Here is a 27,735-nt window from a genome sequence, read left to right on the forward strand (position 1 = left end):
AAAGAACTGTGTTGAATAGGGTCTTTTTGCATATTTAGAAAAAAATTAAGTACAATAGTGGTTTTTATTTTTGTATACATAAAATAAAATTTCCAAATTTTTTTAAAGCATAGATACATGGAACCACTCGTAACGAGCATAATTCATTTTAGAAACATTTTTCTTTTTGACAAGCGCGGAAGTCCCGGCTCACAAGTGAATGACGTGAAAAAGGGACTTGTTCTTTCTCTGTAACTCATGCGAAATGTCACTCATTGAGGGAGCAACTTTTTCATATTTTTTGTTTGTTATGCAAATTACACATTATGAGAGGCGCTTATTATGAGAGATTCCACTGTATTTCAAATTACATGCAAAAAGACATTTTTGTGTGCATCTCTCACTCTCAGACACAAGGGCTTGAGTTGTTATCGAGCGAGATGCAGATATATTTTATATGATTACGGCGGATGAAGTTTGAATATTAAGTGAGCTGTACTTGCCAAATGTGCAGTGAAGATTATTTGAAGGTATCACAGACTGTGCTAATTGCATTTAAAGGGTGAAATAACATTTGTAATAAAAAACATTTTTTCTTGACCCCATCAGGTATCAAACTCATGATGACATTTCGCTCACTCCTTTCAACAAGTCATATATAAAAAATCGTCAATTTTCAGTTGTGCATGTTTTCGACACAGAAAATGTACTATATCCCAGCAAAAGCGGCATATTTTTAACTTAATATTTACCCGCTACAGGGCAGAAAGTGTTGTTTTTGCATTTTGAACAAAAGGTATTATTTAATTATTTTCTTAAATATACTACATATTTTTCAAATGGAGAAAAAACATTCAGGTTTTACATAAAAAGATCTGTTGCACAGTAAAAAGTTCAAAAAGTGGCTTGATATTTATTTTTAAAACATTGTATTATTTTTAAACTTTAAAAACGATCTCCCGAAAAATCAAGTTTTTTGATACATTGACGTTGTTGAAAGGAGTGAGCGATATATCACCATCATTGTTTTAATGTTGAAATAATCCAACAATCCATTCCACCCAGTTTTATGGAAGCACTAAAGAAAATTTTGTGACTGCCAATCTCAATTATCCGTTAGATTTTCTCATCTTTCATCCAATCTGAAATCGACTTCTTCTTCCTTGGTGTGTTCTTCCGTCCACACATCTTCCCCTTCCGCAGCTTTCTCATTCACCTGAAAATATTTCAATTTAAATTTCTACATGTTCAATTTTGAATGAACTATCTCTCCCTACAAACAATTCACCTGTGATAGATATCCTTCAGATTACGTCTGAAATATTTCTTCATTAACTAAGCTGGAGATAATTCTAAACTTTCTTATGCATGTTACATATTATGAACACTATTGCGCTCCAAAGTATCTAAAAAGCTATACATTCCAGATGATCAGCTACAACCAGCGCAGTAAATTTGGCCATGTGCTTATCCAATATATCATTAAAACACATCAAAAGTGAGAAGTTTTTTTAAAAAAAATGCATTTGTTTACAAATTTATTTCAATAATTTTCTTTTCAAAAATCAAAAATCTTTGATTAATGTGTGGGGAAAACCGACCCTTGAGATAGTATTTTACAAAAAATGCACAACATAATAAATTATCCGTAATTATTAATATAAAAATTAATTAACATACATAATATTCTTTAAAACTTCCAAACACTTTCCTTCATTGTTAGATGTTTCCTCTCTCCTTTCCTTATTTCATTTCTCTTTTTCCACAATCATAATCCATTATAAATATTATTCTGTCCATTATTACATAGAGGATAATTCATAAGTTGCCTCATGCAAGGGTACAGAAACATTAAAAAAAAATCTTACCTCTGCTTGTTTAAGTGCTTCTAATTCTTCCTTTTTCTTTCGTTGGAAGAAACCAGCCTGTGAAAATTAAGTCAGAACAAAATAATTATATCTGTACTTCGAAGGTAACATTTCTGGTCATGTGGCGGCCAATATGGTTGCAGAGCAAAGAAAATATGTTTTGTGAATCTATCCAGCATCTGTATTCAGAAATGTAGGATAAGAAGGAGATGGCCAATAATAAAATATTAGAAAATATTTTTTAGAAATTTTATATTAAGAAAATAGATTATATTATTTCCACACAAAGTTTTCGAGATGGGAATATTAAAGTCCGGGTTTTTACTGAGCTTACGACATATATTGGCTGATTGAAGTATTACTTTATAAACTGCGTAACACTCACTATTCTACCCATTAATGAAAATAATTTTACTAAAATTTTAAAAGTGGTAAACATACGAGTATATTTTGACAGAAATGTTTTTTTTTCAATATAAATAATTTCAGGGTTGTCATCTCTGGTTGAAAATTGTTAGATACGTAATAACGGTTTATTATTAATATATTTTAATATTTAAAGCACTCTGAGTCTTTTGAGATCTTTCATAATTGTTAGTTACACAAGCATATAACCACTCCTTCAGATATTAGTCTTATCAGTCTTGAGACGTCTTTTTAAAGACTTCATCTTTTTCTTAAGACCATCCTACACCAGTATGTAAGCAATACTATACCCCACTACCAAAGCACTAATCACACTTACACCTACACAAAATATTAATCATACGTATTGTTAGTCTGTCAAAAGATCAACACGTACTAAGTATGTTTGCTAAAAAAGTCAAGGATCTTTGGGTTAGGGAGAGTGAGAGGGGCCTGAAATAGGTCTCGCTTTTTAACCAATGACGTTGAATCAGAGGACTTTAACGATTTGCGATACTCACAATATAAATTCCATCAGTTTCTTATATAAAACTTGTGTCAAAAAAGTTATAAAGCTCTCATAATATTATTTGTTGTAAATTACCTTCACAAGACCCATGGCCACTATGAGAAGTAACAGCATGCCCAGTATAACCGAGAGCGCTATAATCCAAGCTTCCACTTGGGTCGCCGGAGAGGCACTGATGAAGATGGCGTCCACTTTTGCTGTACTCCAAGTTCCTTCTCCATCCGGCCCTCTGATGGCCGCAGAACTGTTGGAAGAGAACACCAAGATGTCCTTTCTGCCCATCACGGAATCTGTAGTGTCAATATCAATTATAATAAGGATAAAAATATAATTTTAATGTACATGGAAGCCATTAAGATAATCATTTAAGAGTATCCATAAGAAGACTATCCATGGGAGAGGGTCATTGAAAATGAGATTAAATAATTCTAATTAAATAATTCTAATCTGGGGAAGATACTAATTAATAATAAAGATAAAAGGGAAAAAGAAACAAATTCAGGCTCATATTTATTAAGTTGTGGATCATGCAGTGCTGAATACGTGGGGCAAACAGGACGATCGTTTAAAATAAGAATAAACGAACATGTCCAAAGTTGGAGAAATAAAAAAGAAAACTCCACTTTTGCAAACCACTTGATAGAGTCAAATCATGATTTCGATAAAAATGTTAATGTAAAAATCTTACACAAATGTAGTAAAGGTAAAAAATTAGATAGGCTCGAAATTTTGGAAATAAATAGGTTAAAAAATTGTCCCAATAAAGACATATTAAATGATCAAATAACACACATTCATTCTCCCTTACTTTACCCATTAGAAAAGAAACAATAGATGCCTTAATGTCTTGTCGATAAGAAATGACTGCCGGGAAATTTACATTTCAGAGAACTTCGGACTTCCCCCGGACAACCGCAGCGTAGTGGAGGGAGCCGTCAACCAGCAGTTCCTGATACTTTATAATTTAAATTCATTTACAAAAAATGCAAATCTGTTATAACTTTATATAAAATCGTGCTCTCAATACAAAAAAAAAACCTTTATAAAAATATTTTTAATATCATACAATACTTAAATTCACTCAAATGAAATTAATTTCTCAATAAAATTATATCAAATCATGGTTATCAACTCCTGCCTTGTTTTATATATAACATAACAATTTGTATAGCCTCCCACCAGTCTGATGATGTCCGTAACGACGAAACCCGGTGGCTGGTCAAATAAAAATAAAGTGGAAAAGCTAAAAATATTGGTTTTAATCTAGTAATATATTGAAAATTAGATGTTTAGTGATGAGTTTTCGGGTGGTAAGATTATTTCCATATAGATGATACGTCGTTAGGTACTGGCATAGGCTGAGATCTAGGTACACATCATACCTTCAGCAAAGGAGTTAGACAAATGCGTGTATGTTAGATGTAGTTTTAATTCTAAGAAGCCATGCTTGGCAATAACAGACAAATTTATAAACATAAATTGATGTAATTTAAATATAATTCAGTATAATAAATGTGGAACTCAATCGCTAATATATACTAGCTAGTATGAGTATGGGCATGAATGCCCTAGTCTATACTACTGTTCTCATTTTCTTCTCTAAACGTACCTACAATGTATTCCTTTTCTGGATAGCGGCAATATCCTTCACTTTGAACCGACTCATGTCATCTACATCCTATTAAACATATTCCATGAATCTGGACCACAGGTCTGAGTGATCAGGTGACTTGTGAAAACATGCACCATTTGGGTGCCAGGAGAAATTAATATTATTTGGAGGGAAAATACAGTCAAGTCAAGAGAGAAAGATGAAGACTAAGTAGAAGCTATGTGGATCAGCTAAAAGAGAGGGCAGATATTGTTTCATAAAAATAATTAAAAAACAAAAAAAAAGAGGAAGAATGGTAGAAGTTGTACTAAAAAGAAGCTATGTCATAGATTGAAGATGACTAAATTCAATGATAAAACAGATTGTCAAACCTTTGATTGAGGAGATGTTGAGCGCCATCGTCAACAGCAATCTGGCCACATGTTGTGGGCGTCGAAAAGGACCAATGAGGCACTCCAGTTCATGACATATGACCTCTGGATCTCCGCAACTCAACCTGGTTGTTCTATTGGCCGGGAGTTTTATCACTTCTACTTTTTTATCATCCCGTTTTAATCGCATCTGACCAGAACTCTTCAGATCTATGTAATTGTCAGAAGATCTTATCAGAGGTTTGAAATAATCTTGTTTATTTTTAATTCTGATTGATCTCTTTGTTCGGTTATTGTTTTCTGATTCATAATTGCTAAGGACTTGATCATGCAATGTATCTTCACTGGAAACATCATCCTGAGCGTATGTTAAATTGTCTTTTTGCGTACACGAGAAAGGCTGTCCTGATTGAGATCCTTCCGGTTGATATATGAGAGCAAAAATGATTTCTTTACCCTTGATTTTGTATTTGTAGGGAACAGAAACAACTAATTTGACTTCTTCAGCTGGACTGGCTCCAAATTTTTGCACTTCGTAAAATTGTTTGAAGTGTACCAGTTCACTGATTGAACCATTCTCAGCGTATGAATAAGAGTATGTGTCTTGGAGGGATTTCCTGAAATAATGGAGGTGAGAAATTAGAGACACTGTAAAGAAAAGAAAGTTAGAGTACTATAGTCCTTTTATGAGGGGAGAGGATTCGAAGAAAGACATATGATATTACAAGTCAGTGTGAAAAATGTAGCATAGGAAGAAGAATTATATCTCGGAATTTGGGTTGCCATTCATCGCAATAAATTGAAATAAGGCACTATAGACAGTGGTGTCAGACATTTCAATGACCAGAAAATGTCCAATTATAAAAATAAATGTATTTATAAGACCCTGAAAGTTTTTGGGAATTTGAAAATAGAGAAATTAGTTAACTCTTCTCCTTTCTAAAACTAATGAAAATTTCTTAAAATATAATTAAATCATCTAGACATATCCCTCATCGTTGACAACAAAAATTGACTTCTGACTTGACTCCTGAAACTCTAAAAAAGGGAAAAAAATGGTTTTGAAAACTAGAAGCATATTTGGGAGCTGTCAATCTTTAAATCAAAATGTATCATGGAAATATGAAAATATGTTACAAAATAAACACAAACTCATCCAATAAGGATAAAATACACTTTTGCCATAGTTTATACACCACTATAGTGATTGCAATATAGGACCCCACAAGATAGACCACAAAAATTTTAGGATAGAGACCTTGGGAGAACAAAAGAGGCGTCGAAAGACCCCAAAAGAGATGGTCCGACGACACGCTGTGGGGGGTAGAAACTGGCTGCAAGCAGCAACCGACCGGAGGAAATGGAAAGATACAGAAGAGGCCTATATCCAGCAGTGGAGGACAGAGAGCTCATGAAGAAGAAGATAGTGATTAAACTGTTTGTATGAACATCATACAAGCTAAATTTACAGGATAAATATACTTAACCCTTTCCACTCTGACCATTTTTTCTCATAACTGATCAGCTACTCTGATCAAAAAAATGCGACGTTTTTCTACCATTAAAATAAATATGTTGGCTCCCTAATTTTGGGACACTCGTATGACCATGTTAATTAAAATCAACTGTATTTATCTGAAGTATTTTTTGGTAGAATATACTTGGGTGATACAGAAATCAGTGATTAAAGTTATACCTGCGCCGGGCCAGACATTGTGGCCCACGGAGCTGCCTACTAGAATCATACGGGCCAGAATGTCTGTCCTACAGAGTGGTAAGAGTTAAAATTTAATTATGTCGACAAATACTTATAAAAGCCTTGTTACCCAACGACTGCAACCCTGGCATCCACCTTGAGAGGAAGAGGGACTACTATATTGTTATTTTCCGTGTTGATATCATCACTCTTGGTTAAAGCTTGCACCAGGAACTCCAAGTGATCTCCAGCCCGGGATGTTTGGGATACTCCCCTCATGTCAATCTCCAGTTTTAATTTCTGAAAACAAAAATGATTGGCAATACTGAAGAGGTTAACAAACGCGCTTATTTTACGACTTGAACACGTGGATATACTTGGGATGAAGTTCTTCTTGTTCTTCAAACCCTCATCTGCACCCAATGGTGCATAGGGAACTGCATCATATAAACGCAGTGTTATCTTGATCATGACCACATGAAGGAAAGGTGATCAGTCCTCCGCTTCAGGTACCAGTCCAGGGTAATATTGAATAAATATTAGAGTGGAAAAATCACTTATATTTATTGAACCCCCCCGGGAATCGAATCCGGGACCTCCAGTACGGTAGCTGAGCATGCTGAACATTAACACTACGGAGGCTGACAATGAAGTTATGTATATATATAAAGATGAAGAAGAATATGGAAGTCTGCACATTTACGGGGCTTACGACTATCATAGGCTGGATTAATAAATCACACTCACACATGTAACATTCACCATTCTACCCATGATTGACAACTACACTACTCAAATTCTTGTTAATAAATTATCTGGTCAAATTATAAGCTAAAATAATAAAATGAAAATGATATTTTCTGGCATTTCTCATTTATGTGATTATAATCCAGGGTTCAGACCTCACATACTAATGTAAGAGTTTCTGCTCAGTAAAAAAAACTTCTTCGTCTCACCAATAGATGTCACTAGTGAAAATTCTAGTCATTTTTGTACAATGTTTCAAAATTGCATTATGATACATATAATATAATATGGTACTTCCAAGAATTTAAGTAGTGTGGTTGTCAATCATGGGTAGAATTGGTGAATGTTACACATGTGTAAAGTGAAAATCACTTAAACCAGCTTATGTCAGTTGCAAGCCCCGTAAATGCACAAACTTCCACGTTCTTCTTCATCTATGTTGAGATGTCAAAAAATAATATGATAAATAACTCCTATAATTGTCCGCCTCCATAGTGTGATGGTCAGCACGCTCGGCTACCATTCTGGAGGTCCCGGGTTCGATTCCCAGGGGGGGTCAAATAAACTAAAGTGATTTTTTATTACTTATACTTATAACCCTTATCAGCACCCAATGGTGCATAGGGTACTGCATCGAATTGACGCAGTGTTATCTTGATCATTACTTACACGAAGGCAAGGTGATCACTCTTGCACTTCAGAAACCAATCCAGGGTAATATTTAATAAATATTACAGTGTAAAATCACTAATATTTATTTTTACCCCCCCCTGGGAATCGAACCCGGGACTTCCAGCACGGTAGCTAAACACGCTGACCATTACACCACGGAGGCGGACATTACACCACGGAGGCGGATTTTTTCACTCTAATAAATATTTATTCAATATCACCCTGGACTGGTACCTGAAGCGGAGGGATGATCACCTTTCCTTCAATCAAGATAACACTGCGTTTATATGCAGTGGCCCATGCACCATTGGGGTGCGGATAAGGGTTTGAAGAAGATGACGGAAGATAATTGGAGATAATCCAGATTTGTGAACAAATATTTGGACACACATTAAAAATGTTGTTATGTCTTACTTTAAGAGAGTTCATGATGAGCGGATTGTCCATATTGCAGATGATGCCGTCAGTCTCGGCCCGACACACGGCCGGGAGGCGAGCCAGGCTGGCCGGGGGCATGAGCGTCACCTTGACTTGGGCCAGATAGGCGGGCTCACCTAAATTCTCCAGGGATATCTCAAACACAATGCTCTCTGCCGATCCCAGTACAAATCCGTCCTTACTAGAAACACAAACAAAATTAAACAATACAGTCACTCGCAGATTTGGACGCTACAGAATGTCTATCATTTATACGAGGCACACTTTTTAAGTAAGTCTTTTTCGCTACCTAATTTTAAAAAGTCAGTAAAGTTTTTATAAAAAAAAATATTTTTAAATGAAAGATTCTCTTTTTTTTGTAATATTAAAAGAAAAATATTTGTGTTTTTGTTATTTACACAAATACTTCAATTTCATACTATTAAGAAACCATTAAGATTTCCAGGAGTGATCAGGTCTTTAAGAACAGTGTCCGTCGATGGTTACTTAACATTGGAAGGGACAAGGTAGAAAGTGAATTAATTAAAGTCCAGATGTAATTATCACATTGAAAAACCTTAAACTATAAATTATTTTTGTATCTCCTGTATATTATGTTTATAATCCAATCATTAAGAAAAAAAATATTAAAAATTGAAAAAAAAAATATATATACAAATTTTGTAATACCATGTTAGTATTCGGCTCAACACAGGCCATGCCTAAAGAGCCGTAATACGTATAATAAATGTGTATATGAAATGAATATGTATATTGAATGTATCTATGTATTATGAAAAAAAAAAATAAAATAAAATATATGAAAAAAAAAAAAAAAAAAATACTATTTCTGTGAGCCTGTGAGATAACAGTTTTATTAACTTTCCCACATAATTACCACAAATATTAAGCAAGGCACTTGTCATATCAAACAACAAGCTTTAGTATTCCGTTGTGATGGAAGTTTGCCAGCATCAAGGTGCTACCTACTAAACTTTTTATTCTGTACGAATCCGCATTTTGTGAGCACAGTTTTCGACAGTTTAAGCGTTCGGTAACATTTTCATAGAGAACACGTCTTGGAACTTTAAGGAATTGCACTGCTGACGAAGAAATCATGAAGCGCATGTTATCTTTCAAACAGTCAGTGATCACTGAGAGTCGCCCATTCTGTTCCTCGTCATGAACATTCATACATTTTTGAAAGCTCTAATTTCCCGAGTGATGGAATGATACGCATATACGTTATATAAATAGTGCTTTGTTTGCATGATAGGTACCAAAAATGTTGAAGAACAAAAAATCTAGGCAGCAGCTCGAAGGTGACAAACTTCTATTCTAGATATTTGGTGTATGTTATCAACTGGCCGTTATCTACGAATATGAACAAGCAAAAAATATATAAAAAATAAATTACGCCTAGTTTTCAGGCGTATAAGATGCTATCTACATGGAATTTTCTAAATGAACTAAACTCCTAAAACGCTAACTACTTAATTTTGACAAAGCATAAGGATTTGATACATCATTTTATAGTGTTTTTGAACGTTTAATACTAGTTTAGAATTTCAGATAAAACCGGTAATTAAAAAAAAACCTCGTATTATGCTGTTGATGCATTATGAGTTTGATATGTCAACAGATACATATGTTGCCTGGCACACACACACACAAACACAAAAATATGATTTATCCGAATATTTAAAAAAAAATCTGAATTTCATTTGAATGCAGCCCTTTCGGTACATCAATGATTTCTGGTGGTGGTGAAGTCCTATCTCGGTAAGAAAAGTATAGGAAGTTTAGTCATTATTTCTATGATATTCCAATTCAGCATTATTCTTACCCGGGCAGCATTAAATATAAACTATGTTGGCCCATGCATGAAAACAAGTTTTGCGCAAAAAACCTTTTCATTCCTTGCGCCAAAGATATTTAATTTGCTGCCCGAAACCATTAAGAATTCCAGTAGTGATCATGTCATTAAGAACATAGTCCGTCGATGGTTGCTTCTCGTTGGAAGGGACAAGGTAGAAAGTGAGTCAATTGAAGTCCAGGTGTAATTATTTTATTGTAAAACCTTTATACTGTAAATTGTTATTGTATCTATTGTATGTAATGTGTATAATCTAATAATTAAAAAACAAATTATAATAAAATAAAAAAAATTGTATTAACATGTAAGTATTTCGGCTCAACACAGGCCATGCCTAAAGAGCCGTAATACATATATATAGTAAAAAAAATGTATGTATCTATGAAATAAATAAATAAATTGTGATGACGTCACAGTATTTATAATTTCTTTATGAAGACAATCATGTTTACTCAACTATCAAACTCAATCATTGATAAATGTGTGGCGTATAACAAGTGGTGCAGAGGACACCGCATTTGAAAAATGCAGTGTTTTCATATACAATATAATGGTATTAATAAGTACTTACGCATGATACGGGAAGGAAGCTCTGACGACAAGATCCGAGGAGCAAATGTTATCGTCCCCGCAATTAGTAGAGAAAGGAAGATTTAGTCGGGCCGTTCCTTTATCTCCTTCTATCACGGGAATCAGTCGGTCAAACTCGTCATTACCTGAAACCAATTATTACCTATTATATAAATATTTACTTTAAAAATGGAGTTCTAAACTAGAAATAATAGTTTTGAACTCCATTTTTAATGTTAGTAAAGACTAAGTCTTACTTTCATTTTGAAAACAGTTGGAGACATCCTAAATACATCAGAATGAATAAATTAATTATGTGTTTTGCGTCAGTCTATTTTATGGCATGATTACCTATATACTCGTAAATTAAATTATAAATGATTAAAATCCTAAATTTTCTGAAGTTATACACCGATTGCTTAGATATTTTGACACAACCTTGTATTCAGATACCCACATGTTTGTAATATATAAATAAAATTGTATCTCAAATGTCAGTTTGTTCAAAATCTTAAATCTTTTTAGTCGGATATTGCATCCGTGTTTTTATTTACGTGCGACAGACGTTTTTACATGTGACAGATATATATATATATATATATATATATATATATATATATATTACTGTAATGGCAGCGCCATCAGTTGAATGCAATACTAAACATTTCTCATGACAGTCAGCAAATTCTTTGACCAGCTAATAAAATAAAGAACAACAATGTACGGGTATTCAATTGCATTCTATACTTCAAATTTTATCATATCGCGCACTCCTTTCAAGAACGTCATAAATCAAAAAACTTGATTTTTCAGGAGAACGTTTTTAAAGTTTAAAAATATAATACAATGTATTAAAAATAAATATCAAGCCACTTATTGAACTTTTTTCTGAGCAACATATATTTTTAGGTAAAACCTGAAGGTTTGTTCTCCATTTGAAAAATATTTAGTTTTTTTAAAAAAATAATTAAACAATACCTTTTCTACAAAATTAAAAAACAACATTTTCTTCCCTCTAGCGGGTAAATATTAAGTTAAAAATATGATTCTTTTTCTGGGGTATAGTACATTTTTTATGCATTCTGAAAACATGCATAACTCAAAATTGTCGATTTTTGATTTATGACGTTCTTGAAAGGAGTGAGTGATATGTTCAACGTTTGCGTGTGCAAGCATTGTGAAATTAAACATACTTGAAATGTAATCTAAAGCATAAGAGAAAGTTTTCCTTTCTTTCTTTTCCTTTTTAACAGACTGAGCCACAGTAACGCGTGGCCGTGTGCAGCTAGTTGAAAATAAATGTAATGTTACCATCGACACGATCTTCCGTGATGAGTATAATGTTGCGAGGGAGATAGTTTTCTTGGATTGTGACGTTCAGAGTTATCTCCAGGGGGTCCAGGAAGTTTTGTATGTCTTTCTGCAAAATTCAACTTAAAAATTAATTAAGCCTTCTAAATATTGTTTAAAGGGAGTAATTATCATTCTGCTGATGAATATTAATCAAACACAACTCTTGTCAGTCAAACAACTTTACGTATAAAATAATCTTGACAGCATTTAAAACTTACTCATACAAATCATAAGAAAACGCCTGCCAACTAAACGACGTACAAATCACCAATAACACCCCACAATTAAAACGTTTAGAGAAAAAATTCAGAAACACAATCAAACATACTCGTATACCGCATTTGTTAAAAGGAACTTTTGAGTTCGTAATAATCGAGGAGTCGTAATAATCGTCACGTATGTATGAGGAGATGCATGAGTGTAGAAGAGCCGTAGAATGTTTGCAAAGACAGAGTGGTGTGGCGTTCGATTCTCTCTGCCTACCCCTGCGGGGAAGTGGCGTGATGGTTAGTTATGTAGTTAGTTAGTAACTTTTGAGTTATCGCAATAAAGCTTTAATAAACTACTTCCATTATCCATAATTAACGATGATAAAATGTAACCAATTGTAAATAAGTTATTGAGAGTAGGATAATGGAAGTGGGTAGATATGAAATAGATCATAGTAAAACCCTTATCCGCACCCCAATGGTGCATAGGGTACTGCGTCATATAAACGCAGTGTTATCTTGATCTTTTACACATGAAGGAAAGGTGATCAACCCTCCGCTTTAGGAACCAACCAGTTCAGGGTAATATTGAATAAATATTACAGTGAAAAAATCAGTCATATTTATTTGACCCCCCTTGGGAATCGAACCCAGGAGCTCCAGAACGGTAGCCGAGCGTGCTGACCATTACACTACGGAGACGGAAATTTATTTATTTATTTATTTATTTATTTATTTTCATAATACATAGATACATTCAATATACATATTCATTTCATATACACATTTATTATACGTATTACGGCTCTTTAGGCATGGCCTGTGTTGAGCCGAATACTAACATGGTAATACAAGTTTATATATATTTTTTTTAAATTTTTAATGTACATATATTTTTTTTAATGATTAGATTATAAACATAACATACAGGAGATTCAAAAATAATTTATGTTTTAAGGTTTTTTAGTGTGATAATTACACCTGGACTTTAATTAATTCACTTTCCACCTTGTCCCTTCCAATGTTAAGTAACCATCGACGGACACTGTTCTTAAAGACCTGATCACTCCTGGAAATCTTAATGGTTTCGGGCAGCAAATTAAATATTTTTGGAGCGAGGAATGAAAAATTTTTTTGGGCAAAACTTGTTTTAATGGCTGGCCCAATGTAGTTTTTATTTAATGCTGCCCGGGTTCGAATAGTTTGTTGCGTTCTAACCTTTTCCATTTTATTCCAGAAGTGAATCAGTACTTCCTTGACGAACAGTTGCCGTACGTCTAGTACCGTATAGCTTGTAAATAGCTCATTGGAAGGGTGTGTCGAGTTACATTTATTTATTATTCTTAGGATAAGTTTTTGTACTTTGAAAATAGGGTCTAGCGTGGTTTTGGCACCTCCGCCCCAGCCAATAATTCCATGTAGAATTATAGATTGGAACAGAGCGTAATAGACCTCTTTGAGGATGGAGGGATCAAGTATGCTACGCAGCACCAAGAACACGTGTGCTAATTTTCGTAGTCTTGGTACCAAATACTATCTATCTACTATCTGCCAAAATACCCCCATGATTGCATGAATCATGACAAACTAAGAAAACTAACAAATTTTCATTAAACAAGTACTATAAAATGTGCCCTCGGAACGGTAAAACCCAGTCAGGACACATTATTGTATATTCAAATTGTAAGTATGTATTTGATCAAATAAATAAATAGAAAGAAATGTCACCTTTTGTATTATACACTATATGTTTGTTTATATAAATGTAATTCATTCGTCCAATACAACAAATCTCACCACTTCAAGGCATCATCGCTTAAACTTTGGCTAGGTTTACATAAATCATAATTTGTGTAGTATTATCTTTGTGAGATGCTTTGTATTACATTGCTGGATGGTAGCGTTTATCCCATGCCAAGGCGTATTAGGACTTTAATCAAAACTTTTGTAATGGTTATCTCGCTAGGTAGACGTGTGTATCACTAAAAATAAATGGTATTGACTGCAGAAGGGATTCCGAAATATCCCTGGCCATACGAGCTACTTAAAATAGGTACTATTTTACTATCAATATCATTTATCAACTAGGAATCAAGGAACTCAAGGAATTAGGCATAAATATTTTTTTTGTGTATTAAAAGCATTGATAACTTTGTGGTATGGTAATAAAACACGCTCTTTACCATCCATTGTTTACTTTGTGTAATACCACTTTTTTTAAACACTTATTTGTGACTACCGGTTTCGGAAAATCATTCCTGATGGAAACCAGTTTTATTTACATGTAAAATTTCTAAACCCGTTATTTGGTCTTTGTTTAGATTATCTAGAAAAATTAGAAATAAGTAAAGCAATCAATAAAGACTTACCCATAATAAATAACCAACTAGATTTAACTTCGAGTCCACTTTTGAAAATATTCTCAATGTGATTCATTTGTCGTCTTTCTCAATTTCAAAAATTTTATATTTATACAAATGTCAAATCGTAATAATTTTATTTTAATTTGAATGACCTGATGATGGAATGATTTTCCGAAACCGGTAGTCACAAATAAGTGTTTAAAAAAGTGGCATTACACAAAGTAAACAATGGATGGTAAGGAGCGTGTTTTATTACCAAACCACAAAGTTATCAATGCTTTTAATACACAAAAAAAATATATTTATGCCTACTTCCTTGAGTTCCTTGATTCCTAATACAGTATTATAAATATTGATAATATAGTCAGTCTTTAAAAAGAAGCGGTTAGCTTCGAAACCGGTAGACATTATAATTAAATTATAATAAAATATTTATAGTGATTTTAAAACAAAGTAATATTTTAATTATAACATGAAAAATCACAATGTTATTGTTTCGAATATAAATTATATTAAACTATCTATTTTGAATATTCAAGTAGGTTCACCTTTAAGAGAAACACAAGATCTTGACACTGCTCTTTCCCCGCTGAAAGAGTCACCGTGTGATTGTAGAGGAACGAGGAGGGCGAGCTTCCGTGCAAGTAGGCTCTCCCGAACCCGACGTCAACTGACACTACCCGGGAAACATCTGGAACATTGTCAATAAGTACAATTTTACCCAAATATTTGATGGTTTAACTTTATGGTTAAGGTAAAGAAGTATTCCAGTTACTATGTATGTTGTATATTTTATTTATTTATACGGCGCAAGGGCCTTTTACAACTGAATATAAAAACAAAAAAGAACAGTGCGTTTATATTAAGTAATACTCAAAAATATTGATATATAGTTCAGTAGCTGTTAAGCTTTCTTTGAATGTTTTATGTAGCTATTTCTTTCGACTGATGAATTGTATTAGGTCTTTAGTAAACTAAATTGGATACTCTTTGTTGTAGGGTGAGAAGGTTGGGACATGAGAATTTATTGTTTCATAGAATATGGAATGGAGTTTATCTATTGATTGTTCGATATAAACGTCACAAAGAAATGACCAGTCAATATTTGTAAAATGGAGATTTATAGCATCAAAATCCCTTTTTTTTAAATAAAGAGAGATTGCTTCTAGTTTAGGCAAGTTATATGGAATGAAATATATAATATATAAAGGAGAATGATGATCATCCACAGGAAATAGCGGATCATTAGATTTTACAATGGAAATATTTGGTTGGTTAGAAATTACTAAAAAAAAGCATGCTAGGTAATTATATGTATAAGCATGGTGACTGTTAAAATTAATATCAATGAGTTGTGATGGACATACTGATGGTGTTACTGGCAGGATGCTTGTGCGAGTAGAGAAGACAAGCCATGACAGAGAGAGATGTACTATCTCTCAGAAGACGGCTCTTGGGTTGAAGGCGAGCTTCCAGAGAGGCCCGGGCTCGAGTACGTAGTAGCACAGCGTGTCCACTCAGGTATGCACCTACTGCTACATCTGAAATTTCAAAATAAAGGTATAATGTAAGAGAATCTCAGATATTAAGTTATTTGTTTATTTATGGTCCACAAACAATGAAAATCACATTACATACAGTGCAAATTCAAATCGTTTGAATGTTTTTCATCAATTAAATGAGAACACAACAAACTTACAGAAACAAGTAAAAGTACAGGATAAATATATTAAATAAAGTACAGGTTATATAATAAATTGCAGAAATTATTTTTTAGGAAAATCTCAAATGGAGGATGATGTTGATCAATTGTAGTCAAGCCGAAGGTAGAATAAATTTCAATGTTATTTTTATCAGAGAAAACAGATGCCTAATATGCGGTCATTATGATAACAGACATTATTAAATGGATAGAGATTAAATACAAGTAAATTCAATTAAATTAATTGCCTATCGACTAAAATTATTCGTAGGAAAGAGAATTTTGTTGTTAAAAGATGCATCTGACATTCATTTTCTTTGAGGTATATTAAAATCACCTAATATTACATATTGTGAATAAGAATCTTTACATTGAAGATAGTTATACTGAAGTTTTTTTAATGCAATCATTATAGTTAGCGTAATGTAAATTTGGTGGAAAATACACTACGCAGAGATATATACAAAAACTAGAGTTAATGTGTGGTTTGATTGATACTTATAAATCTTCACTGCCACTCTTGAATACTGTATTTCTTGAAGACACTAGTTGTTTGGAGATAGCTATCAAAAATCCGCCTCCTTGTTTGTGAGTAGCACTTGACGATTTACGATCTCTTCTGAAGACAGCGTATCGCGTATCAAATAATTGTTCACTGAATATTGTCAAGTTCAACCATGTTTCAGTTAAACAGATGACATCATAGTTATTAGACAAGACCTCTTGATAGAAAGTTGTAGTTTTAGTCTTTTAAACCTCTTGCACTTTGGTAAAATATATTTAAGGACGTGGAAGAAATTTTATGAATTATTTAAACACGTAAAAGATGGAGCAAGAGAAAGAATATAAAATTAATTAATGTTGTCCAAAGATTCCTTGCACATTACCCAAATAGCTGGTGAAGTGTCGTTTTGTCGGAGGAAAATCCGACCATTCCGAGTGCACACGTATTTATATTTATTTTCTCTTGCTTTCATCCTAGTGGCTGCATGTAGGGTCTTGTTCGCAGGGGAAAGATGTTCAGTCACAAATATCGGCATCCTTGCCCCTTCAATTCCGACATGCGTTGTGTTTAGTTTTCCATCGGGCTTTTCACGGTTAAACTTGATCACATCAGGAAGCAGGGCGTCCTTACATCTTGTACTGGACAGCTTTATAGCAATAGATTGAGGCCTCTCGCTACTTTGATTTAGTTTTGGCACATTTGGAGTCATTTATTTTGATTTTCTCAGTTGAGAAGCAATATTCATTAGATTTTTGGATTATTTTTCAGGAATGCATTGTATTTCAAGGTTTACAATCACGCGACTGTTGCTGTATTTGATTAATTCACAATTTGAGATTGTTGCATTCATTTTGCAACTCTTTTCAACTCTTTTGCAACTTTTTTCTTCCTCGTATTCGTCGATTTTCAAAAAATCCACGTATTTGTGTATATCACTTATTTAATTTTTCATTTTTATTTTATTTGTGAACTGAATTTATTAAATGAATTATCGAATACATCTTTTTCAAGTCGTTTTTTAAATCAACCGTCAATTAAATAGGTAAAATTGGTACTGTCAATAAACTTCACTTTGTAAACAATTTTTCATATAACATTTTGTCAAAATAAATGACATTAGAGACATCTATTGGTAAGTAGATCGGCAGGATGATAAAGGTTTGGAACTTTTCTATACGAAAGGTGATAAATAATGTACATAACTGCTGTGATTCCACTCGTACGAGCATCGGCAACGAATCCGAGGACCGATCCGGAAAGCACTTTCGTCAATATTTAGGCACCAAATCAAGGATTGTTCTGTTTGTTTGTTTGTTTGTTACAAATATTGTATTGTGAATCGGCTAAATACATATTTTTTCAAACCTGCAATCACTATAAGTTGCTATCACGATTTGTAGAAAATATGGCCAAAGTTATAGTGATGTTTATCTCGCATCAATCAGCACATTCCAATATTTAAATAAACACTGTATACTATTCAATCATTACTTTTTACTTTACACGGTTGTAACCGCATCGTGTACTTTTGCACCGTATTGTTTATAAGGCAACTCTATATGTATATGTGTCACACTAACCAGGAAATGAATTGCCATCTATATCCACTGGAGGAGCGATGGAGATTCCGAATCCTCGGATTCCCAGTCCTGGAGCTACTTCTTCCGCCAGGAGATGTTGCTGGGGAGACTCTGGAACCCCGTTCCCTCCTCCCAGGTATATGGCTATACCTCCACACCCTCCTGCTTCCGGGGCACCGACCAACACGTCTGGAAGGGACAGAGTGTATGATGCATGATACAATGTGTAGCTGTTGGAGAATGCGAGAAGGCGGATAACTTTGATGAAAGTACTCGGATGATGCTCTATGCTTACCGCTATAACCATCCTTGTTGATATCAGCGGTTGCTATGGCAATCCCGAAGCGAGAGCCGCTTCCCCACTGCGGTAGTGCCAAATAGGTAGCACCACTCGGCGGGACAATCAAGGATCCCTATAAACAAAGTACAGCATCTATAAACCTACGGAAGTGGTTCAAGAAGGAGAGGATATATAAAATACACAACATGGTATGAAGTCAAACGTAAGTATCTTAAAACAGAAAATTAGATGGGTCAGGTTATTTTTTATTTATTTTTTGTACCTAATGGTAAAAAAAATAAATCTGTACAGTGGAACCTCTCATAACGAGTAATTCACAAAGCGAGCAAAAAATAATGATAAAAAGTTTTCTATAAACGAGCGATATTTCGCATAGCGAGTTACAGAAAAAGGGCAAGTCCCCTTTTCACGACATTCACTTGTGAGCTGGGACTTCCGCGCCAGTAAAAACAAAAAAAATGTTCGCTTAACAAGTAAGATTCTGCAACGAACTTTGCTCGTTATGAGAGGTTCTACTGTATTTGTTGTATAGGATAAATGAAATCCCGCTTACCCTCTTGTTCCCGAGGAAGATGTGCACTTTGGGCTGGGGGCCGTAGGGAGCCCCCACCAGCAGGTCGTCCAGCCCGTCGCCCGTGACGTCAGCGGCCGCCAGAGCAGCCCCGAAGTAGCCTCCCACCACGCTCCCGTACAGGGACTGGCGCACTATCGGCATCTGGCGCGTCACGGGAGGGAACTCGTACACTTTCACCTATTATGCCATCACAAATGTTTCAATTCGAATAATTTTTCAATATATGTTAATTATGTTAGGATATAACAACCCAAACATACTTTTATTTTGTTCGTCAAGACAATCGATTGATTATCAGCACGCACTACCACAACTCTAGCTCTTTTTTCACGCATAATATAATATAAATCACATGCGCTGTTAGTCTGTCCGATGGTCAAAAAGTATCACGATAGTCTGCTAAAGGATCTGGTTGGATGCTAAAGGAGGTGGCCAAAAATCTGTGGGTTAGAGAAGGTGGTAAAAAAATTTGTAAAATTCCAAATATATTGTAAAAAAAATATTTTTACTATTTTTAGTATTTAATATTTTTACCTCGTATCTATATAATCACTTATCATAAACGTGAGTTTACATTGAAATTCGTAGAAGTTGTCATTTTTAAAGAATAAGAATCATTTTCTAACTCACTGAGATGACTTATATTTTCTAAGACATCGTTGAGAAAAATGCATAAAGCAAGGACTTTTGGTCCTTAATTTGTTTTGTGCGTTACGATAGACGTAATTTGCTGCGTGTAAATCATCAAATACATATTTTTAAAGTTTATTTTAACCAATACGAATAACTGATAATCCGGATAATAGAGGTCCAGATGATCGAGGTTCTGGTGTATTTACCATTCCCATGTAGTCGTGTCCCCTGGGACCGCCCATGACGTGGAGCAGTTCTCCCGGAGAAAAGAAGTGGCCCGACGTCCCGCTGTAGCCCAGGTAGTCCCCGTCTCGGGTTCCCTTGATGTTCCTCAGGAAAGGAATCACTCCCAAATCGAAGTTGCTTTCGTCATCTTCACTGAAACAGAAGTACTCAATTCTGAACAATGGGTTGTCAACCGTGTATGGGATATAATAAATCAAATAAAGTTTAGCGTGCGTCGAAGAGTTACTAGGCAAAAATCTGTATTCGCAGTATTTGTACATAATGCAAACTATGCCATGTTCTCTCCGATTCCGCGGCTTCACATGTTAGCCAATGGTTTTGAAAGTATAGATTTATTTAATATATTGTTATCCACCTTGAAATCTGTACTTTCTCAGAATTTCTTCTCCAGGTTGTAATGGATAAAATTAAACGTTGTGTTTCACTCTCGCTTGCTGCTCGCTGATAGTGTGCGAAGGAGACGTGTATTTACCAGTGCTTACTATTTGTTTTTATATTATTATTTTATGTTATAAGACTTTTTTTCTCTGTATTAGTGTATTCATAAGTGTATTTTTATATTAGATACTGTTTTTATGTATTATGTTAAAGGCTTTAGCCGTTCAATAAATAAATAAATAAATAAATAAATAATAGTAAATGTTACACGGTGTATGAAGCGATTGCTAAAACCAGCCAAAGAAAGGATGTAAGCCCTGTCAATACCCAAACTTCCAAATTACCATTCTAATAAAAAACTTCTTCATCTACATTAAACAATTACATTTTGACCTTGAAAACGAATTTTGCTCATTATCTGAATTTATTTAACACACTAGATATACTCAGCCAGCGATGCTGTTTCTCAGTCTGGTTAAATGGAAAAAAGAAATGAAATACTCCACTTCAAGAAACACGCTGTCCGCCATGAGCATTATTAAATATTGCGTTACGTTCAACATATGGCGCTACCATACCGTTCAAAAAAGCTGTTAAAAAATATTTTTACCCGTTACAGGTAAAATTGACGTTGCGGTCAAAATTTCAAAGCAATCCGTGAATAGCTTAAGGGAATTTGAGATTTTAAACCAATTAACATTTATGTACATCGGCTTAAACTTAACTTAAAACTAAACTTAAAACACAGTAAGGGACATTTTTTTGTAGCTTCTAGAATCTAGTTAGTCCAAAAATGCAAAAAAACGTACTACAAAAAATGTCCCTTACCTACTGTGTTTTGAGTTTGGACAGCCGACATTGCTATTTACATTTATTACAATTTCGATTCCATGTTAATTTATACCAGTTATGATCTATCCACGGCAATTCTTATTGGACCGGACGTGATACAATTGACAGAAGATTTTGGAGATTTTTTAATACCACATGGTGCGTGAATAATACCTCAGGTTGAACAAATCCCTTTTGTTGACGGAGTTGGGGAGAGACCGGTCCGTGTAGAGCACCGAGGAGCCCCGCCAGTTGAGGATGCCAGGAGCGCCCAGCACCAGTTGCACCTGATGGGATTTGCCACTCCCTGGTACATAGTTGTGCTGCAAAGGAGCATCGCTTTATTACATATCGTAGTCGTACAGGAGAAAGTGACTAAAAAAAGAGGGCCATTTAAGTCGCTTTTGTTTGGCAAGAAAATAAACATCAATGCAGTTTGTCATTTTTAACAAGTTAATATAGTTTATGTCCAAGTTTAAAAAGCATTTTTCAGGGCAATATTAAGCTAGTAAGATATCAAATAGTCAATGATCACGTTTTTGTAAACAAATGCACTTGGTCACTTTCTCCTGTACGACTACAATATTGAAGCTCTAGGCTCACTGTCACACTCACACTTGCAGGACAAAATTTTATGAAATAACATATATATATACTACTACTACTACTACTACTACCATAATGCCGTTTCTCTGCAGAGATAGTCAGAGAGAATGGAACGCCACACCAATCTATCTATGAAAACAATATATTCCATATTCATGCATCTCTTCATATATACTCGCCGGTTATTCCAAATCCTGATCTGATCAGCTTCAAGTATTTTTCATCCTAAGTTTTCCTCGCTCTTCTTCTGAATCTATTTCCAACTACATGTGCCTCATGAATATGTGTTACTGTTCATTCTTCGCTCATTATTCACATGTTCAAATCTTCCTTAATTTGAACGATAATGCATATCCCAGCCTTGCATTATTTCCTTATATCACCGTTCGAACATCTATCAAAGTTTTGCCGCACGAGAGAACGCATTTCGACTGCATTCAGTCTACTTTAATCTTTTTTTTACCAACTCCTTGCTTTACTTCCCTACATTATTGAAGTTTAAATATAGTAATATACGAGAATTTCAATATTACTTTTCATATTTTTAATGGACGTTGATTAACTCCTAAAGATATACCCATTTGACATAATTAGAAATAATTCAATATTCCCAATTATTAATGTTGTGTAACATTTCAAGGATGAATACGATTATTGACATATCGAATATCATTTCCTGGGTATAAAAGAAAAAGGTTTTTCTCTCATATCAATCACCCAATCACCGAGACACGCAGATACTCAGTTCATTGGAGAAATGCTTGTCCACCGGGAGATGTTTGGAGATAAATCAAACAAGAATAATTAATGGCAACTGAAAGGTTCGGCGAAGGATCGACTTATCAAATAATGTTTTCATTTAATATTTCCGCCATTCGGCAGATATTCGTATTGTATATATGTAGATATTAATATACGATCGCTAATAAATATAAAATAGGGCTCTCTTATATTCCACGAGTTGAGAAAATAGCTACCTTTAGACGTACGTGCCTTTACGAATATTGCGCTTCATATAAGAATAAAACCTTTGTTTAAAGTGTAATGCATGCTGCTTTAAAGCACGTGCATCTAAGTAACATTTACTAGACTATTCAAAATACTTTTTAACATTCTAGCATTCAAAATTATTTAGCAAATAAAAAATAGCAATTATTCAACGTTTAAAAATTAAAAATATTTGGATTTAAAAGAATACATCACCGAGATTTAAAACAAAAGAAAATACATCACGAGATTTGAAATTGTCATTATAAAATGCAACACCAGACAATTTGTACAAAATTTGTCAAAAAAATTTTTTTTTCATAAATTTCGGGATGAAATATTTAAAAAATGATTATTTTATTAATATTAAACACTTGAATATACCACTTTATCGAGTTTTATTTTTATTTACGACTAGTTTCGAAAACGACAGATGTTTTTATCTTCTGGTACAAATTAAAACAGTTTTAATTTGTACCAGAAGATGAAAACATCTGTCGTTTTCGAAACTAGTCGTAAATAAAAATAAAACTCGATAAAGTGGTATATTCAAGTGTTTCATTTTATTAAAATAATCATGTCATTCCACAAAGTTAATGCCGAATCAATAAATAATATAAAAAATGATTGCCTATTATACATGAAAACACAAAAAATAAATCTAAAAAGACTGCATTACATAATTGATTAAGTAAAATATATAAATATTGAGTGTAATTCCGTTAACAGCTCAGTCCCTTTTTTGGGGAGGGTCAGCGTAACTAGTATAAGATTTTTATAAGTATGTAGATATGTGTAGTTCATGAATTGAAAATTGACATATTTTTTGTAACTATATTAAACAATTAAAATAAAAACAACTTTGTGTTATGGTAATAAAATAACATCCTCCTTATCATTCATCGTTCATTTTGTGTAATACCGCTTAATATATGTATGTGAATAGTGATGTGAATAATAAGAAAAGTAATGATAAAGTGTAAAAAAGTATGTGAAAAGTATTGTATAATATTATGCAAATATCTCTATGGTCTTGTAGACGTCACAGTTTAAAAAAAAATCTTGTAGTATATATTATTTTATATTTACCTCTTCATGGGTGAAGTAAGCTGACATTCCCGCTTGTCCCAATCCATAATCGTACACATATCGTTTCCCCCAAGATGGCTCTGTGTATATGCTGTAGTCTAAAATCAATACAAATTTAATTACGGCCATTAGAATACCCAATATCCAATCAAAGTTTTAATAAGTAGATTCTCGGGGTTAACAAGCACTCAGAGAGTTTAAACTAGCGTTCGGTAAACTCTAATGAGTTCTAGAGAACTTTTCTTCTCATTTGAATGAGAAGAAAAAAAACGCAAATGTGCGAAGAACGCATTTGTGCAAAAACGCAAAAACGCAAATATCACAAAACTCGCCTAAAAGAGGTATCATTTTTTCTGCCATAGCTCCGAGAAGATTTTTATCGCTGGGTCGTGTGGAGTAACAAGTTCCCGCCATCAAATAATCTTTGGTTTTATATTCATTCATTTGGTTTATCCATCGAGGAGCACAGATCTGTAACAATTTTTAAATAGATTTTATAGTGATGATAATGAAAATAAAAAGCGCTTGAGAAAGAATAATAATATATACTAATAAGTAGAGAAGGTAATTCCAAATATTTTTTCAGTTTTAACGATCCAAATGGAAGGGTACGGAAGAGGCCTAATCTAGCGGTGGAAGAAGAATAAGAAGAAACGATCCACTTTCGGGTAAAAATAGTAAATACTAGATTTATCAACAATTAATGTCAAAAAAACAAGGCCGTGGTCTTGAAATGGCTTGGGCAATTGAATTTAATCTTACTAGTCATCATTATTGAGGTAAAGAGCAATAGAAAAGGGGTAGTCTGCAACTTACCACCATCTTGTCAGCTGTAGCGTGCAGAGCCATCGTTCCTCCCAGCCACATTCCATCTTTCTTGTCCCAGTAATCACTGTTGCGATCATTTCCTTTAAAAAATATTTTCTTTGAGCACCAACATCTACTCCGTCTTTCTGGTAATGGTTTTGAAGGGAAAAAAGTGTTTCTACCGCTATACCTATAGAGAACAAACCTGACCATTTTGTGCCTAAAGCACACACTAAGCAATAAAAAATATAAATAAATACACTCCACGCAGTAGCTGAATGTCAATTAATAACAATATAGGCTCTTTTTGCCATTTTCACGTAAGAAACAAAGATTTTCATTTTAAACTCACAGGGCAAGATAACTCATTTTTTCAACTCAGTTTTTTTTTTTTAAATGAGAGACTTAAACTTTTGCTTTTATTGATGTTCAAATATCCATATTACCAGTTCTATCCAGTAGTAAGAGTTGGCAAGTCTCCGCTATTCCACATCGATACACAGCCCCTGGCTCGTTGATTTTCTTCAGGACTTCGCAGTTCGACCGCGGAGCTCCAACTTGTATCCTGAAAGGAAAATGTGGAAAATATTTGAACACCCAACAGTAAAGATTTTTAGGTACCAATCTACAGTATAGAGTCATCTTCTTCTTTCTTATTCTCCACTGCTGGTATACGTCTCTTCCGCATTCTTCCATTTCCTTCGGTCGGCTGCTGTTTGCAGATAGTTTCTACCCCCTACAGCGACTGTGACGATGTTATCGGACCATTTTTTTGAGATTTTATGACGCCTCTTTTATTCTCCTAAGATCTCCATCTCAATATTTTTGGGATCCATCTTGTGGGGTCCTGTCTTTATTGTTGATATTTATTTATATTATATTATTGTTGATATTTATGTTTGTTGATATTTATTTTGAACCCACATTTGGGAATCGAACCCAACACCTCCAGCACATTAGCCAAATGTTATGTTATTTATTGTTTCGGCATTCACTTTGTGGTAATACATGATAAAATTATAAATAAAACACATGTTTTTTTATAACTTCAGTATTATATTGCTACGACTAGTATCTGAGGCTTCCATCTAAAGTTTATATTCAAACCTGTAGACGAAAGCATATATAGGTTCCGAAACTAGTCGTAACAATAATAATACTCGAGTGGTAAAAAAGCAATTGTTTTATTTTCAAGTTACTAACCATCGAACAATAAGGCGGAATATATAAATGTTCTGGTCGAAAATGATTTTTCAAACTACGTGCAGAGGTTTTCACGTGATTGCCACAAATGGTTAGTCGCTGAAAAGGTTGAATATTGATTTTATAATTTTAAAATTGAGTTGTGCAAATTTTTGCAGCAGAAGGCGAACAAGGAGATCATTCTTGCGAGAAATCGAATAACCGATGGAAGATGTCAGAGCGATTTAGAAAATGTACGATTTAAAGGTGATTTGGATGTTAGCCAGCGCAGTCAGGTACGGGGATGCCAAGAATCAGGAACTTAGTAGTTTATGTATTGCAAGGGATGATATTTATTTTACTAATATAAAAATAAATCGTAATAAAACATTAAATAATATTTTTATTTGTTTTCTTAGAAATAAAAATAAAATGTTACGCTCCCAAAATATTGCTTTGACCCATTCATGGGCAGTTCTAATTAAAAAAAAAAGTAGATTCATACTTGTGAATATCCTTTTTTTAGAAATCTGTTGATTGTTTTTATACAAACAGTATAAAAACTGAGAACAATTTAAGTACGTACATATCAGATTCATCTCAAAGAAGGAAAGGTGTTGTCGAAACTAGCCATAAATGTGTTGAAAATAAAAGAACCATCCAGACTCCCCTTTATTGGACTGCACGGCCAAGCCCAAGGTAGACAGACGATTACCGGGCAGACCACCAAAAAGATAGATTGACAGCTGGGAATCGACATCGTAGGAGGCTAATCCCTTTTAAAAACAGGCCACAAGATCTTTACTAAGAAGAAGAAAAAGAAGAACTCACCATGTGTAGTTTTTCCTGGAGTACAGGAGAACAGAATAGCCGAAGTAGGTCGGTCTGGATGTTGTGTGTTTGTTGGGGTCCTCGTACACTAGCGGCATCCTTGTGTCCAGCAATTGAGACTCCACCACTCCTATACTCAGACATGCCAACACACAACACGACAGTATCTTCATTGTCATCTACAATTACCTCACAGTCATACAGTATTTCACAGTCACTAATTCATCTTAATCGATTGTTTTCTATGTACCTTGAATCAAAACTGTCATTTAAACATAAGTAATAATTATCGTTCTTAGATAGTTTAATATTTAGCACAGTATATAAGGTGATAGTTCAATATTTAATACAGTTTATAAGGCGATATTCAATAGGATTCATGTCACAGTACGTCACAGTCCTCAACCTGATGAAACTAATATGGTTAGAAAACGACAAATTTTTGTTAAAAATGCGATAAACTGAATGATCTCAGGTAGTCACAGGATGCCGACTTATCGCGGTAAACCACATCCTTTGAAAGTATATTTATAATAGCAAGTCCTACACTCAAATGTACACGAATTTATAATTTTTTTGTTCAACCACAAGTCATTTTTTTAGATTGATACAGTTTGATATCTCAACATAGATGAAGAAGAATTTGGAAGTCAAGGTTTATAGGCTGGTTAAGTGATCACTTTTAACACACGCGTAACATTCACCATTCGCCATTATACCCTTGATTGACGACCACACTACTAATTTTTTTGGAAGTCATACATGAACCATCAATCTCATGTCACTTCACGATTGAGTTCACAACAGTCATCTATG

The 27,735-nt window shown here is 34.0% G+C and overlaps 1 protein-coding gene across 1 annotated transcript; it reads right to left on the reverse strand.

Annotated features, from left to right (window-relative positions):
• Positions 1–50: 50 nt before the first annotated feature.
• On the reverse strand, positions 51–27,339 carry LOC148308743 (integrin alpha-PS3-like). Its single transcript, XM_088261207.1, has 20 exons — positions 26,920–27,339; positions 25,353–25,471; positions 24,916–25,007; positions 24,432–24,570; positions 24,100–24,197; positions 21,592–21,740; positions 20,169–20,340; positions 19,309–19,506; positions 18,750–18,867; positions 18,455–18,643; positions 16,035–16,208; positions 15,216–15,358; positions 12,054–12,162; positions 10,744–10,888; positions 8,294–8,498; positions 6,591–6,760; positions 4,765–5,381; positions 2,857–3,071; positions 1,848–1,904; positions 51–1,195 (listed from the first exon to the last, which is right to left on the reverse strand). Exons 1-20 carry the CDS (start codon positions 27,096–27,098, stop codon positions 1,106–1,108), a joined length of 3,378 nt encoding a protein of 1,125 aa, XP_088117333.1. The 5' UTR covers positions 27,099–27,339; the 3' UTR covers positions 51–1,105.
• Positions 27,340–27,735: the final 396 nt, after the last annotated feature.

The sequence above is a fragment of the Brachycentrus maculatus genome, unplaced genomic scaffold, assembly GCF_059751285.1.
Source record: "Brachycentrus maculatus isolate JH-2025_06_01 unplaced genomic scaffold, ASM5975128v1 h1tg000152l, whole genome shotgun sequence".
Taxonomy (NCBI): domain Eukaryota; kingdom Metazoa; phylum Arthropoda; class Insecta; order Trichoptera; family Brachycentridae; genus Brachycentrus; species Brachycentrus maculatus.

Coding starts and splice junctions, on each gene's coding strand:
- LOC148308743 (XM_088261207.1), bottom strand. CDS start 27,098: ATGACAATGAAGATACTGTCGTGTTGTGTGTTGGCATGTCTGAGTATA. Junction 25,472..26,919: donor TCCAGGAAAAACTACACATG/GTGAGTTCTTCT, acceptor TTTTCCTTTCAG/GATACAAGTTGGAGCTCCGC. Junction 25,008..25,352: donor CTTACTACTGGATAGAACTG/GTAATATGGATA, acceptor TATTTTTTAAAG/GAAATGATCGCAACAGTGAT.